This window comes from Arachis duranensis, chromosome 7, assembly GCF_000817695.3.
Source record: "Arachis duranensis cultivar V14167 chromosome 7, aradu.V14167.gnm2.J7QH, whole genome shotgun sequence".
Classification (NCBI taxonomy): Eukaryota; Viridiplantae; Streptophyta; class Magnoliopsida; order Fabales; family Fabaceae; genus Arachis; species Arachis duranensis.
Window position 1 is genome coordinate 9,206,575 of NC_029778.3, and position 25,401 is coordinate 9,231,975.

At 34.0% G+C, this 25,401-nt stretch overlaps 3 protein-coding genes across 4 annotated transcripts; all 3 read right to left on the bottom strand.

Moving 5' to 3' along the window:
• Positions 1–167: 167 nt before the first annotated feature.
• LOC107457620 (transcription factor bHLH51) lies at positions 168–1,955 on the bottom strand. Its single transcript, XM_016075790.3, has 2 exons — positions 1,390–1,955; positions 168–900 (listed from the first exon to the last, which is right to left on the bottom strand). Exons 1-2 carry the CDS (start codon positions 1,678–1,680, stop codon positions 421–423), a joined length of 771 nt encoding a protein of 256 aa, XP_015931276.1. The 5' UTR covers positions 1,681–1,955; the 3' UTR covers positions 168–420.
• Positions 1,956–7,050: 5,095 nt separating this feature from the next.
• Positions 7,051–9,685, bottom strand: LOC107457622 (uncharacterized). Its single transcript, XM_016075792.3, has 2 exons — positions 9,535–9,685; positions 7,051–7,968 (listed from the first exon to the last, which is right to left on the bottom strand). Exons 1-2 carry the CDS (start codon positions 9,589–9,591, stop codon positions 7,309–7,311), a joined length of 717 nt encoding a protein of 238 aa, XP_015931278.1. The 5' UTR covers positions 9,592–9,685; the 3' UTR covers positions 7,051–7,308.
• Positions 9,686–11,866: 2,181 nt separating this feature from the next.
• On the bottom strand, positions 11,867–23,179 carry LOC107457623 (clathrin heavy chain 2). Of its 2 annotated transcripts, XM_016075794.3 has the most exons (30): positions 22,902–23,178; positions 22,326–22,530; positions 21,499–21,587; positions 21,324–21,402; positions 20,866–20,993; positions 20,556–20,654; positions 20,336–20,444; positions 19,865–19,944; positions 19,554–19,781; positions 19,407–19,472; positions 19,136–19,252; positions 18,784–18,981; positions 18,496–18,612; positions 18,272–18,331; positions 18,012–18,098; positions 17,806–17,889; positions 17,574–17,708; positions 17,424–17,486; positions 17,217–17,321; positions 17,016–17,128; positions 16,570–16,822; positions 16,357–16,493; positions 15,988–16,266; positions 14,904–15,906; positions 14,141–14,626; positions 13,869–14,039; positions 13,599–13,784; positions 13,056–13,178; positions 12,553–12,663; positions 11,867–12,371 (listed from the first exon to the last, which is right to left on the bottom strand). In XM_016075794.3, the coding sequence occupies exons 1-30, from the start codon at positions 22,944–22,946 to the stop codon at positions 12,201–12,203; spliced, it is 5,127 nt and encodes a 1,708-aa protein (XP_015931280.1). In that variant the 5' UTR covers positions 22,947–23,178; the 3' UTR covers positions 11,867–12,200. The 2 variants fall into 2 exon arrangements, with proteins under 2 accessions (XP_015931280.1, XP_015931279.1); XM_016075793.3 differs by having other exon boundaries at positions 17,217–17,486; positions 22,902–23,179.
• Positions 23,180–25,401: the final 2,222 nt, after the last annotated feature.

Below are 25,401 nucleotides of genomic sequence, written 5' to 3' on the forward strand. Positions count from 1 at the left end.
AAAGTTGATAAAATGATAAAGTAAAGGATTAATCACCATTAATTTTATAACTTCTATGAAATATGTATTTTTCTATTTTAATTTAAAAGTGATTAATTTTGCAGTTTATTATTTTATCAACTTTTTTACTTTAGAAGATCTTCACGCATGTTTGAGAGGGGGCCAGCTTCCAAACAATGTATCAAAATTCATTTTCCCATTTTAGAATGACAACTGTGATACATTGAACTTTTTTACTTAACGTTGCCACAATAATTGGAGGCACAAGACCATCATTTTCCTTGCAAAATAAACTTGCTTTTTATACCTACCTAATAATACTAATAGGTATACGAATTCAAAAATGAAAAATAAATGATTTCACCTACTGAAATTGACCCTCTCTAATAGGAGGTAAAATAGAATAAAAAATTGTAGAAATCACTGTATGAAATGTGAAGGCAAGAAGAACCTTTGCCTCTTACTTCTTGTGGGACAATTTGATGTCATGGATGATGAAGCAATTTTGTTAACAGCAGATTTCAGTGATTGTTTGAGAGTGTTAAGGCAAACACCATCACCACCTTCTTCATTTTCCTTAGAGCATAGCACCAATATGCTCTTGATTCTGCCACCAACACTTGCTATGTCAGCTTTAACTGCTGTGAGCCTCAACCCTTTTAAGACTTGAATGAGTTCATTGAAAAGTTCTGGTCTATCATCACAGCAAACTGAAATTACAATGTTGTGCTTCAGTATCTTCACTTTAGCATAGCTTTCATCTTGATCAGGGTCACACTCTATTATTGTTACTTCATCAGTTTCACTTGGAACTGTGATGCTTTTGCTCACATCCATTGCTTTTCGCTTTAGATCCTTCACATGATCTACTACACTCCCTAGTAATGCAGCCTTGTCCATCTGCATCCGCAACAAAACTTAATTAATTTGATTCTGCTTTTGTAGTATTCATTCCGGCATAATTCAAAGTTGAACTTATATTACTCTTACACTTCTAGTTGAATTGATTTTGAAAGCATAATCAATTATGGAATTTATGCAGTCTAGAAAACAAAAACATGTATAGCTTCTCTAGTTCTCTATCTATCAAGGTTGATGAAGTAGAATTCAAATGCTTTAAGTTCTATCATGGAACCTATTAAAGCTATTAATAGCATAAACTAATGATACCTTGCATATCATGTCATTTTCCTAAGGTAGGTAATTTTTATTTTCTAGCTAGAATTCAAGGAGTGAAAAAGAAAAAAAAAAAAAGAAAATCTAAACTCTGAATAGCATAACTGATAGAAGTAAAAGTAAACTATATGCTTTGCCAAAAAGGAGAGAAGTAACTAACTATGTCTATGTGTATGACACTATTGGAATATGAATTTTGAAAAACAATATTACCTTATCAGACTTAGGAATGAGTTTTCTAAGAGTTGCAAGCTGTGCATTGATCCTGTCCCTTCTTCTTTTCTCTGCTTGGCTATGGCTCTTAGAAGCACTTGCAGCTCTATCTTCTGGAAACCCTTCAAAGGCTAAAGGCCATGGATATTGGAATTGAAGAGAGGCAAAGGCTGAGTCATAGGCATGAGGCACTATCTGTGTTGGTACTGAAAAGGAAGAATTATTGTTACTGTTTGGTGCAGAGTTGTTGCATTGAGATTGAGGCCATCCAGAATAGTAGTAGTTTTCCATATTCAATTCAACAATAATGTGAAATCATTTCTAAAGCTTCTTCTTTGAGTTCTGATCCCTTTTATTATCTCTCATTCACAACCACTGTTTACTTAAATGTGTGGGACTTCTTGTTATCTTTGATGGTGATTGGTGTCATTATGCAATTAAAACTTTAATGGGGTCAAATGAAAATCATGTTTGGATGTATCTGCCTGTCACTTCAGCTAGATAAATTCTCCCTCTAATAATAAATCTTGTGGATTTGGACTTCTTATAGAATCAGAAGTTGAAGGAGAAGAAAAACGACCAAAAGAAGGAAAAGGTAATCTTATATTTCTACATGAAAACTTAAAAAGTAGATATTTGAGAGTGAATGCCACATACAGGGAGAGTCTCAAAATATTTGATACTCATGATCAAATCAAACTTATATACCCACTTTTTTTCTTTTTTTCTTTTTTTGTTATTATCACTTTCCAAAAATTTTCAAATATTCTAAGAATATTGGTATTTCAGTTTATTTAATCATTGATTTATTTAATATATTATATATTTTATATTGAAATTAACTATCAAAATTATTAAAATATCGGTATTTTTAAAATACGAAAATACTTTTTAACTGATATAACTATTTAAAAATAAAAATAAAATTAAAATTACATAACCTCTTATTTTTGTGTGATAAATAATTGAGATACAAAATTGCTGCAATTCCTCAACACTACCAAAAAATGACCATAAAAAATTTTTAAAAATGAGCAAATTAAAAAGAGTATATTTTGATGGTGCCTATCTTTTATGTCAAATTTTGAGATACAAGTAATGTTATCAAAGTGAAAAAAGGATTATGGTGTGGCCTAGCCTAACAGGTCTTATCTTATTTGGGATCCTTGCTGACTAAGCAATGGAGCAATAAATGAAATAGTGCCAGCAAGTAGTGCTGGGAATCACTGTTGAAACTTTGTTATCACTTGACCTTGTAACAGTAATAGAGAGATGTAGTGGATTGTGATCAGTATCTTATTCTTTCTATCTATAACCACAAAGTTTTTTGTCTGTTCTGATTGTAATAAACTAATAATAAGCATTGGGATCCTTTCGTGGATTATGGTGCAGATCCTAATTGTACTTATCCTGAACTGAAAACTTTATTTGATTGAAGGTTTGTGTTTAGCCTTATTATGCTTTATTCACATGTCAAGATTGGAAGCCTTTTGTATGAAATTGCATTGTAATTAAGGATAAGGAGAAATTATCTTCTAAAATCTTCTATATAAATAATATTGGATAAACAATAAATATTCAAACTAACTATTGAATAAATATTGAGGGTTTATAATTCAGGTTTTGAATACAATAATTTATTGATCATTCAATCTTTAAAAGATATTTAAATTTAGGATAGAATATATTTTTTGTTTTTAAAGTTTAATAAAAGTTTTAAAAATACTCCTAAATTTTATTTTATTTCAATTTTGTTCTGAAAGATTTCAACTTGCATCAAATATACTCTTGACGGCTAATTTTTTAAAAAATTTAAGACTGATTCAACAATAATTTCATAAGAACAACTCTCAACATAAGCAAATCAAGCATAATTTTTATGCATTATTGTTAGGTTGGTCTTAAATTTTTTGAAAATTTACCCATCGCAAATATATTTAATGCAAATCAAAAATTTTCTGGGACAAAATTTAAAAAAAATAAAACTTAGGAATATTTTTAAAATTTTTGCCAAATTTTTGAAACAAAAAATATATTTTACCCTTAAATTTATAACAGATTAATTTTTGATTGGTCGAATACGGAGATATCATAAAACATATATAAAAAAAACAATAAATATTCTATTAAGATTGTAAAAAATAAAGGTAATATAAAATATTAAGTAAATATTGACAAAACAAAATATTTTAGATGTTCAAATAACATTATCTTAATATAAAAATATTTTTTAGCTTATCTTAGAATGTGCTATAAAATAATGCTTGAACAATCTTTATCTATAGTTGTTTATACCTAAAGTGAGTAATCAAATACAACGTGTTAGACGTGTAACATAATAGAGTTTGTTTTTTGTATAGCTGTCAAGTTGGTTAGTTTGTTAGACATAATTATAGCATTATTAGTTAGTAATTTATTTTCCCTTTTGCTATATATATTGTAATTGGTACTCAGTACTTTGTGTACTTCTTTTAATCAATTATTCTCTCTTTTCACAATTTTATCATGGTATCAGAGCCTTGGTATCCTCCTTGAAGAGGATACATATAAGCTATCATCATTCGGTGAGAAATCACCCTACATCTTTTTCAACCTCCTCTCACAATGAATAAGCAATCTTCCAATTCAGTTCAAGATCCAACCAATGTTTGTTAAAGGCATCCAAGTGAAAATACTACCCCAGTTTTGGTTACCCCGGTTCTTTACCAGCAATTTCGTCTGCATTCTGTTTCAGCAGTTATATCTGCATTTTGTTTCAGCAGTTTAATCTGCATATGTTTTAGCAGTTTCATCTGCACTCTTATTGCGCTCCACGCGCCCTCTTTTTTTTATCGCGCTCTATGCGCCATTTGAATTTATTGCGTCATACGCACGCATTTTTGAAGATCGCTACTCAAGTACAGCATCTCCTTTTATATTTTTGCCGCCGGCAGTTCCGGCAGCTCAAGCTCCGCCGCACGCATCTTTCTCCGCGTCAACTCTTATTTCTTGGAAGAGTAAGAAGCAGGCTACAGTTTCAAGGTCGTCCTCAGAATCAGAATATCGCGCCCTTGCTAATGGCACCTGCGAACTCGTTTGGTTACTCAAACTACTCAAGGAATTCAACATTCTTCCTCCTCTTCCGGTTGATATCTTCTGTGATAATAAATCTGCTATCTATATTACTTCAAATCCTGTCTTTCATGAAAGAACCAAGCATGTTGAGGTTGATTGTCATGTGGCTCGAAACAAGTTCAAAGAAGGGGTTTGTAATCTTAGGCACGTTGTCTCCAGTGAACAACTGGCTGATCTATTCACTAAATCCCTTCCTCCAGGACCATTCTCTCATTTGCTTTCCAAGCTGGGATTACTTGATTTGCATAAACCACGTAATACCAGCTTGCGGGGGGATGTAACATAATAGAGTTTGTTTTTTGTATAGCTGTCAAGTTGGTTAGTTTGTTAGACATAATTATAGCACTATATATTAGTTAGTAATTTATTTTTCTTTTTGCTATATATATTGTAATTGGTACTCAGTACTCCGTGGTGGTTCTTTTAATCAATTATTCTCTCTTTTCACAATTTTATCAAGACGTGTTAGGATCCTTCACTCTCTATCATTCAATATACCTTTTTGGTTTTAACTTTTTAAGATCATCATTCAATATACTTCAACACGAAATTCCATGGTGAGTTTAAGTTCAATTCACCAAGCATTCTCCATGTTCCATAATTATAGCCTCTGCTATGAGTACAAGCGTGAAGGAGGCTATAGAAAGAAAACAAGCACACAATCACAAACAAGATCCCAAAATTTTCTTATATAATTAGACAAATGCATCAATGAACAAAGATTGCTAAATAGATCATGGGTCCCATCATACCATTCTCATCAGCATATATATTGGACGGCCAAGTGGAGTAGTCCAATTTTCCATGATTTCAAAACAAGTCTTGGATTTAGAAATCCAACATCTTATATAAAAATTTCACGTGATTAAAATAATGGATAAATTATACGCCAATATAATATTATTCTATTTTATAAATTAAATTGACTTTCTTAGAGTTTTAAAGTAATATATTATAATATCAATTTTTTTTATCATCAATTAAGAAAATATAACTGAAGATAAATTATTCACATAAAATGGTGTATTCCTTATTATATGCTTTATTTACTTGTTTTTTTTTTTTTGGTCCATTTTATGGTGAATTCCTTCTTGATTGAAAGTTGAAAGTTAAAAGCATGCCACCCAATAAAAGCGGCTTATTTTGAAGACTTTAGTGGCTCTCTGATTGAAAAGATAGCAATCAAACAAAGGAAGCTTCAATTACAATCAGAAGGGGGGTCCCATTATCACTTACAATTGTAACTCACACAATTAAAGCACCTTAAAGAAGTGATATGACCACTGATCAACCACTCACTTTGCTAGGCTCTATTATATCTCTCTTCCAATTTGTGTGGTTTCTTATGCTTCCGTATTTTTCTTCTTACATCTCTTTCATTATATCTTTTTATTTTTTATTTTTTACCACTCATTCCATTTTCATTTTATTTTATGTCTAATCCAAGTTTTAGGATTTGGCCCGGGTCCCATAATCTCCAATCATATCTATAATAATGTTTATCTAGCTATGTATTTACATATCGTCGGCAATGAAGTCAAAAAAACATGGCAAACAAAAAGGATGGCCAAAGTGAGACATTGATTCTTGTTTTTAGATGATAAGAAATGAAGCATGCATTATTATCCATCAACGAAATGAGAAGCATTAGAAATTCTTAGGTTTTCATGTAATAAAAATTGTAAATTATTTCTCACTTAATACAATAGTAGTTAGTATACATGTTTATAAGGTTTCAAAACATAACAAATCTCAAAATACAATTGATTAATTTTTATCATGAAACCACTTATCAATGCAAGAACTCTTTTGGGGGCTTCAAGTATTGCATTTTAGATTTTTATTTTTTTTAACTTTAATATCATTTCATAAAATCACTTGTTTTAAATATTAAAACTATTAAGTAAAGTCGTAAAAATACATGAATGATTATATATATGAAATCTTTTAGGATCATTTTAGTATGTCTATGTTATGGTGGTTATGATATTCTAAAAAATGTAGTTAAAATTAAAATAATATTTTTTTATTATTTAGCAATACTTTTTAAAAAGTGTTGCTTAAAAATATTACCAAAATATAAAAAAGAAAATTTTAATTTTAATATAACACACACACTCTATATAACTTTGGTCTGACAAGGTTGAAATAATAGTAAGAAGAAGAAGAAGAAAAGACTCAATCATTGAATGCTAACAGTAAATGGTTGAATGCTGTGTTAATTAGTAGTAGAATGCAAATAAATGAACACGTAGCTTTTGTTACATCATAAATGTGGGAAAAGACACAGAGGTTACAGCTAACCGTTCTTGATTTGTCTTATTCCTCACAACAGTCACAATGTGACTATGCATTCTTTAATTGTGTCATTCAATCAATAAATGGAACTCAATCCTACAATCCAACATTGCTGACCTCATTTTTCTTAATTATTTCTCCATAAGGGAAAAAAAACAAGAACAACTAGATTTACACTCACAATTCGCTTGGAACTAAACTGAATATATGTTTTTAAAATTTATTTTGCAGATGATGATAGCTTAATGATGTATCAAATAATTATATAATATAACATATGCTTTTACTCTAATGTTTGTACATTCATGTATATCAGAATCTTTTCCCGAAGCAAATTTTACTCCTAGCTTGTGAAACTTAGTGCCTATAATCTGAGTAAAGTAACTGAGATTTCAATAGTTCATACTTAATAGTGCTTGAAGAATCTGAAGCTCATCCAAAATTACATAAAAATCACACAGCTACCCTAATTGTCTCTCTGCTTGGTGAATTCTTGATAACTTTGTCTCAGTACTCATTGAAATGGATGGCACCAACTTTCCAGACAAAGTAAGTTGTTGCAAACATCACTGTGCTGATGAAAACAAATGAGAAAGCAACAATGAAGAGATCAAATCCCCCGGGGAATGAGAATGTCAATCCTGCCTTCGGAAGCCCTCGCTTGCTGTCGTCAAGCATGTCCGTAGGGGCTTCCGGTAGCCGAGACCTCTTCTTTCCCCGGTCACTTTCTTTTAGAGCATCCAACACCCTGCTTCCCATGTCTGATTTTTTGGATGTTTTTGATTCTGTGTATCGGTTTAGGACTCGAGCCGCCCTCAATCTCTCTCTCGCCGTCAAGGGCAACCGTTTGGGATTTGATTGAGGGTTAGAAAATGCTGCTGATCCTTGATTTTGGTCAGTTGAAACCTCAGAAGCATCTGATGTCCGAGATTCTAACTCGGTATTGACATTAGCTTGTAACTCGGAGTTTTCGGCCGGAGGATCCTTACTACTGATGCCTGCTTCGAGCTGATCGCTGTCTGCGACTGAAAGACAATGACCAAATCTTTTTTCTTTGGAAAACATTCTTGATACCGGCACTGCCAAGAAGGGTGTATACTGAGTGGCCTTTGGTAGCGAAACTCCATTAGAACACCATGATGAATCTTGATATTTCGCTTGCAACTTCTAATGAAATCGAAAGCATTGTATAAGTAACAAAGACTAATGGAAATCAATGATAACATAACTAAATCTTGCTGAAGCAGAATAGGAAAAACACAGTAATCTTTGACAGTTCCTTATTTGTTAGTGCTTTTCCTTCCAAAAAATGATCTCGAAATGATGATGGCTATGATTATTAACATACACTCAATTTTTGCCATCAAACATATCCCAACAATGACAAGAAAAACAAATAAGTATTGTCTTAGTGGGAGAAATCAGGAACATGAATCAGATGATGCCTATATTATATACAAACCATTAAAAATATTGAAATATCCAGTTATATCTAGTATTTGAACAATTTCCTATCTATCTAAAGGTTTTTCCCCACATTACCAAAAAAAAAAAAACTAAAGATAAAAAGCTCTGCATATATATTGCAAATTTTTACATAGCTGATCCCGGAATCAGATTAAAAAATATGTTGTGTTCATCCGTCAGAAGTAAACATTAGACTTACTGAATCTCCATGGCTTGGATCATAACATAATGGTAGATCCAAAACAGGTAAACCAATGGAAATACCGGAACTAGTTTGACGATGTATTTGGTTGGTTATGTTGATGAAACATGACCTTGCAAGATTAGCAACAATACATTGGAATCACAGTTTTCACAAGCAGCATCACATTACTAATACTCTCTGCTCTTATTTGTCCTTTTCTCTAATATGGGACCCGAATGCCCAAACACGATAGACTTCATCCTTTTTCCCTTTAACATGTTGTCTTCTCTTTTCTGACTCAATTTCAAAACCTTAAAGGTATTCTTCTTTCCATAGCTTAAATACACAACCTTTTATCATCATATTCAAAGAAATTCTTAGGTGGTTTGAGAGCAAATCAGCGTTTTTGCTCTGATGAATTAATTGTCTTTCACATTAGCATTATAGGTCACTATTATTTTTTAATTTAAATTTTAAGAAAATTAATGAAACAAAAAATTACCCCAAACTAACGACATAAATGACACAGAACAAGAGTATTCATTTGCTCTCAGAGCACACAAGAAATTTTCTCATATTCGTGCTCTAGTGGTTAGATGCATCTTCACAAGGAACTTACAACAACAAAAACAAGAAGTTAACAATAAAGCCTTGACCCATTAATAGGGTTGGCTATGTGAATCAAACAAAACAACATTGGTGATCTATATCATAATATTCATATGTTTAAACCAAAATTATTTAAATAGTCGAATAATTTTTCCTGTGCCTTTCTTAGGTCTTTTTCTACCCCTAGTCATAGGAACCCTAGAGACCTTCTTCATCAGAATTATCCAAACATTTATGTTCTATAGGAGCATTCTTCCAACAAATCTTAGCAAGCATAAGAAGTTAAGCATACTTGTAAAACAACTCTCTAGCACAAAAATAGGATTTTGTGAAACCAGTAACGTAGAATTATTCCAATGATTCGATTATATAGTAAGTGAAATTACTTTGAGCAAATTAGCAGAATAGAGATAGATAAAGAGGTTGATAGTACAAAAGTGAATGGTGAAGAAGTAAAGAGTGAAAAGACATACCAGTGGGTTGAAGCTCATCATCATGGGATGTGTTGATAATGATATGGCCATGTTCATGTTCAAGTTCTGCTACTTCAGTAACCACCCATTTCCATGTGATAGAAATATTAGCCACAAAAAGAGTGGCCTTCCTTTTAATTGATTAATTGAGCTTCTAAAATATCCTGCTGCCACAACACGCTGCATAGCGCGTGACCGCACGTCCTTCAAGGGAGTAAGGGACCCAAGTTCATTCAAGAACAAGCACTCCTATGGTTTTTTTTTTTTCTTAAAAGAAAGCAAAAAATTTTACTAATAATAACATTAATACGTGTTCTTATATTTTCACCAAACCTTTTCTTAAACTAATAATTTAATTATTTTTTATGCATATACAATATGATTAAATTATAGTATTAATACTTTTTAATAAATAATATATTTATTAAGGAGGATAAATTAAAGATATCTTTTTAGACTAATAATATTTGTTGTTTCTGAAAAAATGTTAAAATTTGTAGTTACTATACGGGTGGCAACAGGGCCGGGCAGGGTGAGTTTTTGCTCTACCTGACCCCGCCCCGCCTTTCAATAATCCGCATAAAACTCGTTCCACTCCTATCTGCGGGTAGTAAAAGGTTGAACCCTAATCCACCTCTGTGGGTATCCGCCCCACTTTTACCCGCCCCTATAATTATTAAAATTTGATAAATAAAATTAAATTTCAAAATTCATATAACCATCATCACATACATAACATAAATTAAAGTAAAATTTTAAATATGATACAATACTATTAATCATTTTACTAATTATTTTACATATATTACACATATTATATATTAAAATTATATTATATATCTATACCGCGACGGGTAAGGACGAGTAGAACCTAAACCCGACCCCGCCCCACCCAAGAACCCGCTCCACTAAAAACCTGCTCTGGTGCGAAACGGGTAATTATCCACCCCAAACGGATAAGAGCGAGATGGATACCCACAAGTTCGGATAGTGTTGCCACCCCTACCATCCATCTTATCTAAAGCTTCGCGTAGTTTCTGCTCTTTGGATTTGTGTTCCCAACCCACCTTTCTCATCCCGAATCTAGGTAAAATACTAAAATGTATATTACCGAATAGTAAGTAGCATACTAACAAGAACATTGACTAAAACAATATAACACCACCCAAAAAAGGCTAATTTTTTCTAAGTTCGATTTAAGATTTTTTAGATTAACAGCTCCACAAAATCTGCAGAACTATCAAGTAGAAAGTGTTAATGATTTAGACCACCAGGCAAAGAGAAAATTCAAAACAAATAGTCACAATTTCTTTAATTTTTGTACTTTTAAAAAGTCAATCATATTCACCCAAGTAAACACCATAATGTATATACTTGAATATCGTCTTGCGAACTATTATGGTCAAGGTGCATAAAAATTTAAAAAATATATCAACCATAGTAACGTTGAATTGAATGATATCGGGATGAGAGAATACATATTAGTTGGCCTTTGTAATTTGTAAACGAGTCCCCAGCACTTGAGCCATTTAATCCTCTCAATTACATTCACTTGAAAAAGTCATAAAATTTCAATTGCACTAAAAAATGATCAGACTGAAAAAATTATACCACATTAGTTCCACTTCTTTCTCCTCGAGATATTCGTCACATCGTGAGTGACTTGTCACATATCCTTCTATGCGATAATAGATCCTCTTAATTGGTAAAACAAATTAAGAGTGTAAAGTATGATCTCAAACCCTTCATTATTTTTTTTCTCATATTTATTCTTGATCTCACTTATAAAATTAATGATGAGAAATCATACTTTACTCCCTCAATTGTTAAAAAAAATGAAAAGCATCCATTTTTTCTTCTATGCTCGACTAGACAAGACGACGTCATTTTTTTAGTTTTGGTGCTAGACACTGAATGAAACAACACCATTTAATCTTAATAAACCATAAAATATTTTATCCTCACAAAAAATGTGACCATTAACATTAAATAACATCATCTTTTCAAACATTTAACATCAAAATTAAAATATCATCTCGTCTAATTCAGCATGGAATGAAGTGGAGAACTAATCTCAGCACCACTTTAGAATTTCACTTAGAGTTGTTAAAAATTTGTTATTAATAGCATAAAAAACCTGCAACAAAAGCAATGGCAGCTGATAATAAATACAGTTAAACATGAAATAAGTAGTGCACCCAAAAAAGGAAAAAAACGCCTCGCAAATTTTAAAACAATCTGCACACTAAAAGCAAGTAAGGTTGTAGTTAGAGGTTACACCAGAATGGAAGAATCGACTTAATTGAGGGTTCAGGACATGTGCACATCATGATGGGATTCAGAGTCGGTAAATTTTGGTATTAAACATTGGACGAGTTCATTTAATACAATAAAATGGTATTATACAGAATTTCATCAGCTAGCTAGGGCCAGAAGCCCAAAAAATGCCGCATCTACAAACAAAAAGAAACTAGAAAGACTATTATGACACGAACCACCACCAGAAACCTGAAATTATTTTATAAATTGAACCTAAACCACCACGCTAAGCAAGGAAAGAATACTGCACCAAAATCCCAGAAGAAATTCTATGCGACCGCCGAAGCTGCTAAATTACTCTCCATGAGGACCTAGTTCACACTAAACACGACATGGTTTGATACCTGTCAATAACTGCTACCCATGGGTGGCATGCCAAAAGGAGGCATTGGTGGCATCCCTAGTCCACCCATTTGAGGAGGGGGAGGAGGAGGACCATAGCCTCCTCCCATACCTCCTCCCATTCCAGGCATTGGTGGTGCGGGCAAAGCAAGTGGCAACAATTGAGCATACATGTTCTGCAACAGAAATCATATCCCAGAATAAGTAACCCAAGGGCCGTATTGAGAGTCAAGGATAAGGCAGCATTTTTGACAAAAGAAGGAAACAATTTTGAAAACTTTGCTTCCATGGAAGTCACAAGTACTCAACAAAGCCACGGCAAAAATTATATTAACAGAAAACAACCAAACCAATTACCTGTTGTGCAACAACATCCTTTTCCTCTTGCTCTTTAACCTTCACTTCATTCTGCGCTTCAATTTTGTCCTTCACCAGCTCATCAACCTTGCCAGTATATTCACGGATAAACTACAAAAGCAAAGGAGATCCGGTGAGAGAGTAGTACTATATGACAGAAATAATAATAAAAAAATGTGATAACCAATCAAAGAATTGATAGAACAAGTGTAAGACAACCACAAAACATCACTGGCATGCATAGAAGTTTCTATTATTTCCTCATTTACCCGCAAAGTGCAATATCAAAGTAATTGTTCAAGACTATCTATAGACTACCAAAGACCTTGCAAAGGCGGTCAAATCCACTATACCACCATAACTCCCTGAGATGTCAGGGAGGGGGAAGGAGCACTAATTAGTATGTAAAGTTTTGTAGCCTATTATCAACATATTGTAAGAGAATAAAATACATGTGAATCTAATTACAAGTGATACTACTCAACGGAACAGAAAATGCATACCTGCAAGAGATATGGGAAGGCAAAATCAATCATATTGTGCATCCAAGCCAGTTCAAGAACAATGTCAGCCCGTATTAAATCATAGCAAACGAAGAGACACGAGGCAAAGCATTCCTTCTTTCCCTGCACAAGTTTGAGAAAGAAAAGTTAGAAGACTCAATCGTATAACATAAAAGATTGGAATATCACTATATTAGCATTCAAATGGGCCATGCCAAGAAATATTAAATAACAATTCTTCAATCAAAAGTTTTTGACAGCAAGACAGAAAAGGATGTCAGAAGGAGGAGTAACTATAACCTTGACTAAGAAATTATTATCAAAACCAGGTGTCAACAATTATTCTTCTTGACTTAAAATTGCACATGCTACAAGTCGTACCGCTAATATGCAATTACCAATGTAAATTGTAAAAAGAATGGACATATAGTAACATTTCCATAAGATCTAGTGCCTTGTGCCATTACGCAGTGCATTAGCAGAGAATAAAAGGATAATGAGAGAAAATAAATCATCTATGCAATCGGAAACTGAACCTGGTACCTGATCAATGAAATAAACAAGCAACTCCTCCGCAAGTTCACGATCACCAGATTGTGAGGCTGTCTCCATGGCATCCTTATAGAGGTTATCCTTCTTTGACAAGGCAATAGACTGTTTCCACCTACCTGCCTTCTTGTAGATATATGCAGCAACACGCCGCATCTCAAGAAGCTCATGCTTTTCAATCTGCAGCATATAGTAATAATAATAATAAACTATTAGGTTTCTGTAATTGAAACTGAGCAGTAGTAATTAACAAATGTAGCCTACCTTTTGCGCAAGGCCTATTTGGTCGAAGTTATCATGCAAATCAATGGACTCGCGCAATCTATCATAGTCTTCCTCCTCAACATATATTTCATTCAAGGCTTCGTTAACAGCTGATACATTATTGCTTTGAACAGCAACCATGTATGGCTTCACAAGACGCAAATGACCGGCCTATGGTACATCACAGGGAAAATAATACAACACATTAGTATTATATACCGAGCAAGTGATGAAGCAAGACTACTAAATCATTCAGCTACTATCAAAGATACCTTTCGCATGATGTCAACAACACGTGCATGGTCCACACGAAGTGCTAGGACATTCAGAACATCATTAATAAGATCTGGATGTTCTTGCAGATAGAAATGGACAGCCTTGTAATATAACTCCACATTAGCAACTTTCACAATAACATCTTTGAATTGCATGTGGTCCCACGCTTCAGGTGAATGGTTCATGATGGTAGTTGCAGCATTATCAAACTCATCATATTGGATGTACAAATAGGTTAATTCTTTCCAGTGCTGTTGTTCGTCACATGCTCTAATGAGTTTTGGAATATTGAGACGAGTTGAGAATAGTTTGATATGCTCCATAAGTTTCTCAGGGCGGTATCTAGCATACAGAACTCCCAACTCAGTGAAGATACCCATATGTGCCCGTTCTAACCCTAAACCACTCTCCATGAGAGATATGAGCTCATTGAAGCAACCTCTATTTTGGTAATATTCACTGACCTCCTCCAAGTCATCCACCTACAAAATTAACAATATAGAATGACATGATAAGCATTGGAAATTCCATAAGTTCATTACCAGTATACCAACATCAAGCTCTTACGATAACCACAAAGACCTCAAGGCCTTGGTTCAACTTTTTATTCTAAAGGCCAGATCATTCAAAAACTCTAAACTGAAATCAGATTGCATCGTAAAAAGAACAACCTTCCCACATCAGTATATAATGCATTTAAATAACAAATTCAAAAAAGAGAGAGAGAGAGAGAGAGAGAGAAAAAACTAATCACTGTACCTGAACAATAATGTTGAGACCACATATCTGGGCCAGGCGAAATTCCTCCGCATCAACACAAGCAAAGCAAACTTCCTTCCATGTTTTTGCGCTGTTTGCTTTCCTTGCTGCATCAACAGCACCTTGGAACTGTTGCAGTTTTACTAGTGTAACAGCCAACTTGGCCCAGTTAGATATAAAGGCAAATATGATTTTTGCAGCCTCATACAATGCTTCATCAAACAGTCGATCACCAACATTTTGAAGATTAGCAACATTTGGCATGAGAATGAACTCCTCAATGTCACTAAGCCTATCAATCTTTGCATATGCATAAATGAGCTCACTGTCCACCTTGGGTTCTTTTGCTTTCTGCCTTACCATCAGCAAGTATTTAACCAAGTCATGGTACACATTGGCATCTTCAGCAGCACGGATAACATCCAAAAATTGTGTAGCATCATCTGCGCGTATAAATGACTCAATTGCATCACTTACTAGCCCTTCCCGGAGTTGAGCCTTGGCTACCTGACTCCAAACAGCATCTTCTTCAACTCTGAACGCAAACTCCACAGCTCTATCAATGCTGTGAATATTATCTAGCAAGACATCAACTGCTTGAACATTCAGGTTGAACTTCTTGAAAATAGCAAATGCTTCCTCATATAACTGAGCTTCAACAGCCATTTCTCCAACTGCAGGCCCGTCAAAATTATCCAGTCTATTGACATAATCCATTACTCTGGATGGATCAGCCTTAATTGCTGTCAATATAAGAAGATTCTGCAAATTAAAATTCCCACTGAATGCAGAATTCTGAAGCACAATCTTTTCAAGAAGTTCAATCAATTCATGCGGAAGATCAGCTGTCATGAAGGCCTTAACAGCAGCAGAAACTTGTTCAGGGCTCTTGCTTTCGGGTAAAGCAGTAGATACAACCTGATCAATAAGTTGCCTTCTGTACTCATTATCAGGGCTAAGAACTTTAGCCCACAGATCACCATCCATTCTCTCAACAACATATCTGTCATCACCATACAAGCATGTAAGTAATGAATCCAAAACAATAATTTTGTGGAAGAAATACCAAATATATACCACAAACCTCGCTTGGAGTTTGAACAAAGAATTTTTGTTTGTAACATTAATAAGTTCATCATCACATTGTCCCCGTCGATAGGCTACAACAGCCAAGGTGGGGTCACGCTTCTCACAATACTTGCCCACTACTCGTGAATCATAGTATGGGTTGGTCGTGAGAAAATGTTCTGGGTTGTTGTTGCTATCGATGATAATTTTACCCAAAGCATTGTGGACATGAACATCCTGGCTTCCCTCACTTACAAGATGCTCTAGGAACTGTGTGAGCAAGCGAAGACGATTCCTGCATACCATAAAAAATAAATAAACCCAGCATAAGAATCAGAAATGTGAATGCAAAGCAAGAAAACATGATTGGAGACAGACACCACACCTCTTCTCACATTCATCCACAAGGGGCTCCACTGGCAGTAGTGAGCGAACAGAAAGAATCAAGCCTTTTATAAAATCTTCTGGACACTCATCATCAAGAAGCTGCCCAACCACTAAAGGAGCGTTCCCTGGGTTCACCTAAAAAACAAGGCCAAAAAGTTATGAATAGACAGAGAGAGGGCATAACTTATAAGACAGAATATTGTGATGATACCTTCTGAACATAACCTTCAATGTAGCGAAGCATGTTGTTTGTGTATAGATAGTGTGTAAGATCTGGAACGAATCCAAAACGATCACAGACATTGATTAAAGGCCGTGCATCTGGAAGTTTAGCCTCCATCAGAAAGTTCTTTGTTTTCTCAGCATCATAGAAATTTGATTCTCTTGTCACGCGCTCAACTTCTTTGATTTGACCAGTTTTTGCTGCGGCCTCAATGTACTTGAAGTGAATCTCAGGATCCTCACTGTTCCATATTATTCACATACATACATTAGCAGAACTACAATGGAAATACCTCAAGGACAGAAGGAGTAAACTGACATCATACTAAGGCTAGTTATATCCAACAACTAAGCCATTTCCTAATTCCTACCAAGTGACATCAACTACATGGACCAAGCATGTCATCGTATCCTGTCATAAAACAAGAGTCCTACCTGGAGCTCAAATATGATCCAAGGAAGAAGTACAGTCCTTCATAAGACTTAAACTGCTCAAAAAGTTTTATGCAGCTGTCAACACCCAATTGCTCACAATATTCTTTAGCAACCTGAACAGACAGTCAGACACAAGCAAGCTTAGTTATCAAATTATATTCAGTAAGCTATAAATTATACAAGACGCTGGTACTTCTGTACCTGCACAATTATCTGCAAGTTGCCTCTAAGATTGGCCAGCAATAGGTCTTTCATGCACTCCAGTGCCCATTCTCGTGACAGAGTACCAAAAAACTCGACAAGTGACTGTAATAACCACATAGTGAATAAGTAGGAGGCAAAAAGCTTATGGTGCTGAAAATAACACACACACAGAGATGAGAGAACCCATGCAAAATGACTACAAACCTGAGGTTCAATTGCATGTGTATTCACAATCACACGCTTTATATCAGGCAACTCTGTGTAATGCTGCACCGAAAATAATGTAATGAATCATGAATCATAGGTATGACTTCTAAGTTTCAATTTAGAAAAATGCACATGGAAATTCATTACTTGCAAAGCTCGCACGTAAAGACCAGCCTTTTCACATAGTTGGGCAATACGAGGACGGTCATAATGGCTGAACATGCCATTAGCCAAAATTGCATCAGCAACATTGGGGAAAGTCACCAGATTTATCTCTAACACCTGAAAAACAATTCACAAAAGAGTTTGTTTCACTGCAGGGAGGGGGGAAAAACACTCGCCAAATTCAAATTAATGAATGTGAAACTAAAGGCAACACCTTTGTCTGAAGGAATGCATGCTCCGGTAGATTGGGCTTTAAAACATCTAGGAGAAAAGCTGTTGCCTCACGGATCAGGTTTCTCTGAAAAGATCAAGGAACCGCCAAAATGAAAATGACAATAATTTTCACAAAAGCTCAGTAGTAAAAGCTAGGATATCAAATAGCTATTCATCAAAATTGCTTGATCATAGCGGAAACCAAACCTGAAGAAACAGATCAGTTATAGTGTTGTAATCAACTGGGGAACCCCCTTCCATTTGAGACATCATTAATGCAAAATTAACAGCACCCTGCAAAACAAAATGAACTTATTGAATTTCTATAAACAGAAAAATTTAAGCAGACACTCTCAACTAATGCAGAGAACATGTTTATTAAGTGAACTACTACTTGCTACCCAATAGTTAGTTTAAACTCTAAATTAATAAACTACAATATAAACAACTGCAGAGGTTCTTCATACCTGAGGATCTGTCCGGAGGATTGTTTGAAGAAGGAAGAGGTAGTCAGGAGTGTACCCAACCTATCACAACAAAAAGGCAGTGCAAACTTTTTAAGCTCAAATTCTTAAAGTAAAATGAAAAGGCATGGACGTTATACTAGCTATATAGGTAAGTAAAACATCCACATGAAATAATAAAATTAAATTATTGGGAATCAAATATTCTTTGATAAGTAAACAGGCACCTGCTTGGAGTAAATCAGAATTTTATCGAACTCCCTCCTCTCAGCAAATGCGGCAACAACTTTTGGAGTTGCTCTGGCTTTGATATATATTTTTAAAGCAAGATCGTTGTCCACAGTCTAGAAGGAAAAAGACTTGTGAATATCATTATAAGTACACCATTTGACGCAATCAAAAGAGAAGGACTACTACATCAGGCAGACAATGAGAAAGAAGAGGGGAGGGTGCAAAAGCATAAAATTTATATAACAATATTTTTAATTTCTTCAAATTTTCTAAAGCAACCCAACCTTAACAAGATCTCCTAGCTCCTCACTGCACTCAAGCTTGTCCTCTGCCAACCAATTCTCCAAAAGATTTTTCTTGTTCTGGTTCACAACCAGCCGAGACAATTCTAACGACTCAAAGGCATTCAACTTCCCCCTCGTTAGAAGTGTTCCAAAATACTGCAACAGTGGAGGAGTTTGCCCAGCTTGCACAGGAACACTCTGAAACATATAGTGAATACTTCTTAAAAATCACAATCTAATAGACCAACCAAAAGGACAGTTGCAAAAATAACAGTTCCTGGAAAACAATGAAAGATTATACTCACTGCAAATGATGCAGCAGAAAAACTATAGACACAACTTAACAACAAACCTGAAATTTGGCAACTGTATCTGGCGTACGAAGGATTCCTTGCGGAGATTCAGCAGCAAGCTCAGCTGCTTCTTTATACTTTGTTTGGGCAAAGAGTTCATGAAATCGTTCCACTACCTATAGTTTCAACAGAGAACGTTAACATTTGGGAACTATATGAAACACAGAAAATTAACAGGCAACACATTCAAATTCTCAGCATCTGCATTGGCAACAACCCAAAGTTAGAAATATTTTTACTGAAGTTGAGTTCTACAAAAGAATGACATACCAGCTTCTCAGCCCCAGGAAGATTTCCTCTTTTGGCAAGATTAACCGCAAGCTCCAAATTGTTTAACTGTAATAATAGCCAGATGAAATTTGTTAAAGTGTGATTATATTTCACAGTCTACATGTTAGATGATAATCAGAAACCTACCTGGCCGCTGACAAAATTCACAATGGTTTGTTCATTGACAGTAGCCAATAACACCTGGCCTCTCCTGTTGATGGCATAAAAGCCTCCCAGTGACGTAGCTTCTGCTGTCAAAAATATTGGATCTGGACTAATTCTGTTTCTATACACAGCAGTTGCTGTCTCCAAATCATACACAAATAGTAGCCCAAGTTTGGTAATCACATAAATCAAATTGTATTTGTGGGATATCTGCCAAACAAAAAAAAAAAAGCTCAAAATCAAATATCTGCATTGTTTATAAAATGACCGACACACAACAACTGCTTTAATACCTGCATTGCAACTGGAAAGTCATCAGCAAAATCCGGTGGGAAGAAAAGATCTGCCTGTTTCTTGGTAAATGATGGCTTCCCTGGAAACAAATTTGATAGATTAACAGGTTAGACTCCAGAGGAAAATTTAATCACAGCTAATACAATGATACAAAAAGTTCAATTTTAAAATATCCTATTCATCCTCGGGAGCCCTGACCGATTTCAACATACAGCTTATGGATTTATGGCATCAACTACCAAATGCAAGTTTACCACATGTCCTCATGAATTGTCAAAAAATTACTGCCTCTTTAAGTCATTACCCATCACGGCTACAAATGTTCATCACTATCAGTATCACTGGGATTTAAATTTGAAAAATCAGGAGAGGACAAGTAACTTGGTACTACAAGACACGTTTGTGTAACACCCGTGTTGCCATAGAATAAATACATAGGAGACAGGTGTGAGAGGCAAAAATATGCAGACCTGGCTGTGCACCCAGCTCAATAACATGCAACTTCGATATAATTTGACCAGCATTGAGTGTCTTTGAGGCAAAAGATATCAAAACTGAAGGATTATCATTTCCAGGAACCTGTCCAAAAAAAAAAAATTAAATTTCATCCAACACATAGCAGTCAAAGTATGCAATTATTCAGGTGATCAATAAATAAGTGCAGAAGCGCATAATCATATCAAATCTCACCTTAAATTGAGCAAAGGATGCAGCATGAGCTTCAAGAGCCTGACTACGCTGCTGATCCACGGAGTAAAGTTGCATGTTTCCCTTCACCAATTGTGGCCTCTATGATAAAACAACAGCAAGCACAAATAAAGTAGATCAGGCTTATAAACATCACCGTAACAAGATAATAATTGAGGTACAACTATAGACGGATAATCCCAGCAACAATACATATAAAGACAAGAAAATATGAGCTAAAAAAAACTATGGCATAGTTGAAATGTATTCCACCTGACCTAATAATCTAATATAGTAGGCATCGGAAATATACCTCCGGTGAACCAGGAGCAATGCCAATCAAGACCAACCATTTTTCTGTAGGATCGCATCGGTAATTAATTATCTGGTTGTTGGCCAAATTGGCAGTTCTCTCAAACATCTTTACAGGCTCAGATTCACCTGCAAGTTACATTTATTTTTATTTTTATTTTTTGATAAAAAACAATTTCATTAAGCTGAGGAGCAGGATAAAACAAAATACAAAAGCAAAAACATAAAACAAAATATTTATCTAAAAGCATAGCCTTCCAATCTCTGAACATGAGGGAACTTCCCTATAAAGATCATGATTTTTACACCAACTAGATACTAGGCGTCTAATTCTATCCCATAAAACATGCTAGTCAATAACTTTCAAACAAGCTACAAGCACAATGAGTGAGAATATGCATACATGGGAAATATAGAAGGGCCAAAGTATTAAGGTTAACCATATTACTGTTATCTCACCTTCAATTGACCAGTGGTATACAGAGGTCTGTGTCACAAGACCCAACAACTTGGGTGTAATCCATTTCCAAAAGACAACCTACATGAGATAAGGATATTCATGAATATTAATATAATGATCCTCTGAACCCGTTACGTTACAAAATATACAAACGTACATGTAAATAATAGTTACCTGCTCTGGCATCTGATATGATTTCACCTTTGCTTTCATTTCAATATTAAATATCTGTAGGTGATCCTGGGTAGTCCCTTGCAGTTGGGCTTCAAAAGGAATTGTGTAGCTTGTCAGTGAAGATAACTCCAAAAGTAAAATAGTTGAAGCGCCAACAAAAGCACATGATGTAATCAAATAAAAATTTGAATACTACCCCTAAAAAAATATTTCTTTGTGTTTGTGTCTGTGTCTGTAGCTGAAGCGAAAACGCAAAAGCACATGACATAATCAAACACAAGATTGGAAGATTACCCAAGGATTGGACGCACTATGAACATTTTTTTTTTCCTACGTGTTTTTTGTGTGTGTACACACAGTGCATAATAGTATCAGTTAATTGCTTATTTTCTTTTTAAACTGGAAACCCAGTCACCCGTTTGTCAACATGGTAAATTTAAAGGACCACTAAATCTAATTGATATGGCGTAAATTGAGAATGATTAACGATTTAACAGAAGCAAATGCACCGAGGAAAAATATCTAACATGTAAAGTTCAGGGATCATTAAGAAATAGTCGAACTCTCAAAACATCTTTCAGAAGTTATAGTCCAACTCGCACATCATCTTTCTAAACTAATTCCTCATCTAATAAGAACATAGGTGCACGATTTTTTATCTTTTGGTTCCCTAAGAGCATAAATGGTAATTGCATTCCTTTTCCAAGAAACAATAGCTTAGTTTAATTTGAAAGAAAAATAAGCTAACCAAATGCGCATTGAATATAAGTAGCATTTCAAGGCAAAATCTCAAATTTAGGTGAAGACTACAAGAGACAATAACCTACCTTTCAACGCAAGGATTCTAGAATTTGGATTCATAAGAGCAGAATCAGCAGTGATAGGCCTCCTCAAAGGTTGATTTGGCATGTTCATATCAACGATAACCACGCTGTTCTGCGGTGCCGTCTCTCGAACGCATATATACTTATCTGACTCCATCGTCACGTGCGTGAAATTGATGAACTGCGGATTGATGCCGATGCTAGGCAACTGCAAACCACAAAAGCCAGATCACAAACCGAATCACATCACTCGGTTCACTAAATAGTCGAACGAATTCACCGTTAACAAAGCAACGATTCAAGCTCCTCGCTCTCCAGTCACACACAAAAATAACAGAATTTTAAAACGAAACGGCAAAATAGAACACGGATCTGCTCGAATTCAGAGTAAGGAAGCAAGTAAACTGGACTCGCATAGCATTTAACTTGAAATCCGAAATTGTGCTCAGTATAACAGTAAAAACATGGATAATTATAACGAAACCAAGTATTCTGATTTCAAATTCGAGAACTACAAGTGTGAATTGAGCTAAGTGAGCTTAAAAAAATGAAGCTCGCGAAGTTCAAAGGATAACTCACGGTTAGGGCTTCTTTCATGGTGATCGGAGCGTTTGCAGCCGCCATGGTGCCTCAGATCGAGAAGTAGAAGACACGGATCTGCGATCGGCGATTGAGTTCCGGCGACGGAGTGTGGAAGAGCGAATAGTAGAGATAGAGAATAGTTAAGGATCCAAATCGGTGAGAGATCTTGGGAAGAGTTAGAGAAAAGAGAAGACTTGGACCCTCTCTTTCAAAGGAGAGAGAAAGAGAGAGATGAGAGAGAACTTCGTGGAAATGGAAAAACGGGTTCTGACAGAAATAAATCGGGGCGAGATGGGTGAAAGAGGGTGGAATTGGAATTGTCTATGACTGACGAGACGAGAAAAAGAGGAGATCTCGTCTTAGGTGAAGATAAATTATTTTTTGGGCCGGTAATAATGGAAAAAACAAAAATATCGTTAGTGGAAAGGACTGGAAAAAGAGAGTGGAGAGTAGAGAGACGGGTTATACGTGTCTATGTGACCATGGTTTTGCTTTGATCTATGTACACGTAGGATCTCTCGTCTTTTTCAAGTCCATTTTCTTTCGGTTAAAAATAAAACATTAACAGCATTTCTCACAGAAGTTAACGTCTAATTAGTAATTACTCAAGTAATCACGTGCAATAAAAAAACTAAAAAACTAAAAAATTTATATTTTCCACAGGACTTCAACTTAATAGTAAAATCAAATTCTTATTAATAAGACCTAAATATCAACAAATCTAATACGAATAGATATGAATGAATACTATATCTAAAACTTGTTATGTACATATATAAAATGATTTTGTTTTCATTACTAATTCATTTTGGTATTTTTAGTAGACTAGCTACAGAACTTCTCACAGCTAGAACTATGTTGTTTTGTAGAGGCTTAAAAGAAAAACTTACTATGTGCAAATGGGATTGGATTTAGAAACTATGTTAACTATTTTCAAATCCACCTAAAAAAATCAATAATATAAATGACAATACTCTTTTGTGTTAAAAATTAAAATTATTTAATTAAAACTTTTTTATATAAATATATAGTCAAATTTTAAAATATATATTGGTAAATATCATTATTCTAGATTAATTCTTTATATTTAATAAATAAGGGTCAAATATATCTAAAGTCTCAAAAATCTAATTTAATAATTCAGGAAGAATTGTCTCATATTTCAAAAAAAAATATTACATGTTAAATATTGAAAAAAGAATAACATTTTTATTCATTCAACTTAATATTTAATAATGGAGTAAATGACTTTTTTATTTTTTATTATTTGTTTAAAAATTAAAATGTCTCCAATTCGAAAATTCATTACCAGTCTCTAATCATCTATATAATTAGTCTAAGTTCCAGTTTGGGTAAATAACTTAAATAAGTTCTTTTGAAAAATGAGTTTAAAACATAAGGATTTTTATTAAAAGCAGCTTATAAATAAGTTATTTTGCGTTTGATTTTTTAGTTATAAAAGTACTTATTTAAAGTTGTAGCGTTTGGATAAATAACTCAAAAGATAAAATTTTTTTATAAAAGAGAATGAATATTAAAATAACCATGATAACAAATACTTTCCAATATTGAATGTTGATTTTACATGACCTAATCACTAATATTGTGTATGATATGGTAGGTGAAAATAAAAAATAAATATAAAATATGTGTCAATGTATATTTTATTGCTGTTTTTTATTTTTTATTTTTACTCCTATTAGAACTCTCTTTTATTGAGATCGAGAACTTGTTATAATTAACTATGAAAATAATAATAAGCTATAAAATTACATATGAAAAAAATAAAATTAAAACTGAAATTTTATACCACACTTAAATACAAATTTAATAATAAAAAATAGTGATAAAATGATAAAAAAGAATACTTAGAAGGAATATATGCAGTAAGTTGTTTAGATGTAATATTGTCTGAAAAAGTGGTGGAGGATCAATATTTCTATCAGATGTTTCATTACGTAAAAATTGTGAGACTTGGAACATTGCGTGAGAATGATGGTGGAAGGCCAGTGCTTCTAGCAGACCTTGTGTGAAAATGGTAATGAAAGGTCAGTATTATTTTTCATAGAGTCAAGAAGGAAAGTAGATTTTTTTGTTTTAAAATTAATTTTTTTTAATTAAGTGGTAGAATGACTTTTCGAGAAGCAAGAAGTCATATATTTCTACTTCTTCAAAAAGCTGCAAATTAACTTTTCAGAAAATTAAAAGCTTTTTTAAAATAGTGCCAAACACATAGATTGTAACTTTTCATAATCCAAAAGTTAAAAAAAATAGTTTCTACTATTTCTCAAACGGGCTGTTATGCTCTATGTTACTGAACTAAATAGCTCCTAATACATAATTAATTTACCGTTTAAAGAGAATATTTAGACCAATTATTGAAATTGTAGGAGACTAATTAAAATTTTTGAATTATATAAGAGTGTTTTGTCTTTTTAATAATTGATTAAGTATTGAAAAAGATATTTATGTTGTAGAATAAATAAATAAAAAAGAG

Bases quoted from the DNA above. Each gene is read 5' to 3' on its own strand.
- LOC107457620 (XM_016075790.3), bottom strand. From the start codon at position 1,680: ATGGAAAACTACTACTATTCTGGATGGCCTCAATCTCAATGCAACAAC. The intron at 901-1,389 runs GTAATATTGTTT...TTGCGGATGCAG, and splicing joins TCATTCCTAAGTCTGATAAG to ATGGACAAGGCTGCATTACT.
- LOC107457622 (XM_016075792.3), bottom strand. From the start codon at position 9,591: ATGAACATGGCCATATCATTATCAACACATCCCATGATGATGAGCTTC. The intron at 7,969-9,534 runs GTATGTCTTTTC...CGATTTCATTAG, and splicing joins TGATGAGCTTCAACCCACTG to AAGTTGCAAGCGAAATATCA.
- LOC107457623 (XM_016075793.3), bottom strand. From the start codon at position 22,946: ATGGCGGCTGCAAACGCTCCGATCACCATGAAAGAAGCCCTAACC. The intron at 18,332-18,495 runs GTGCCTGTTTAC...TTGTTGTGATAG, and splicing joins TTCTGATTTACTCCAAGCAG to GTTGGGTACACTCCTGACTA. The intron at 17,709-17,805 runs GTGTTGCCTTTA...ATTGTTTTTCAG, and splicing joins ATGCATTCCTTCAGACAAAG to GTGTTAGAGATAAATCTGGT.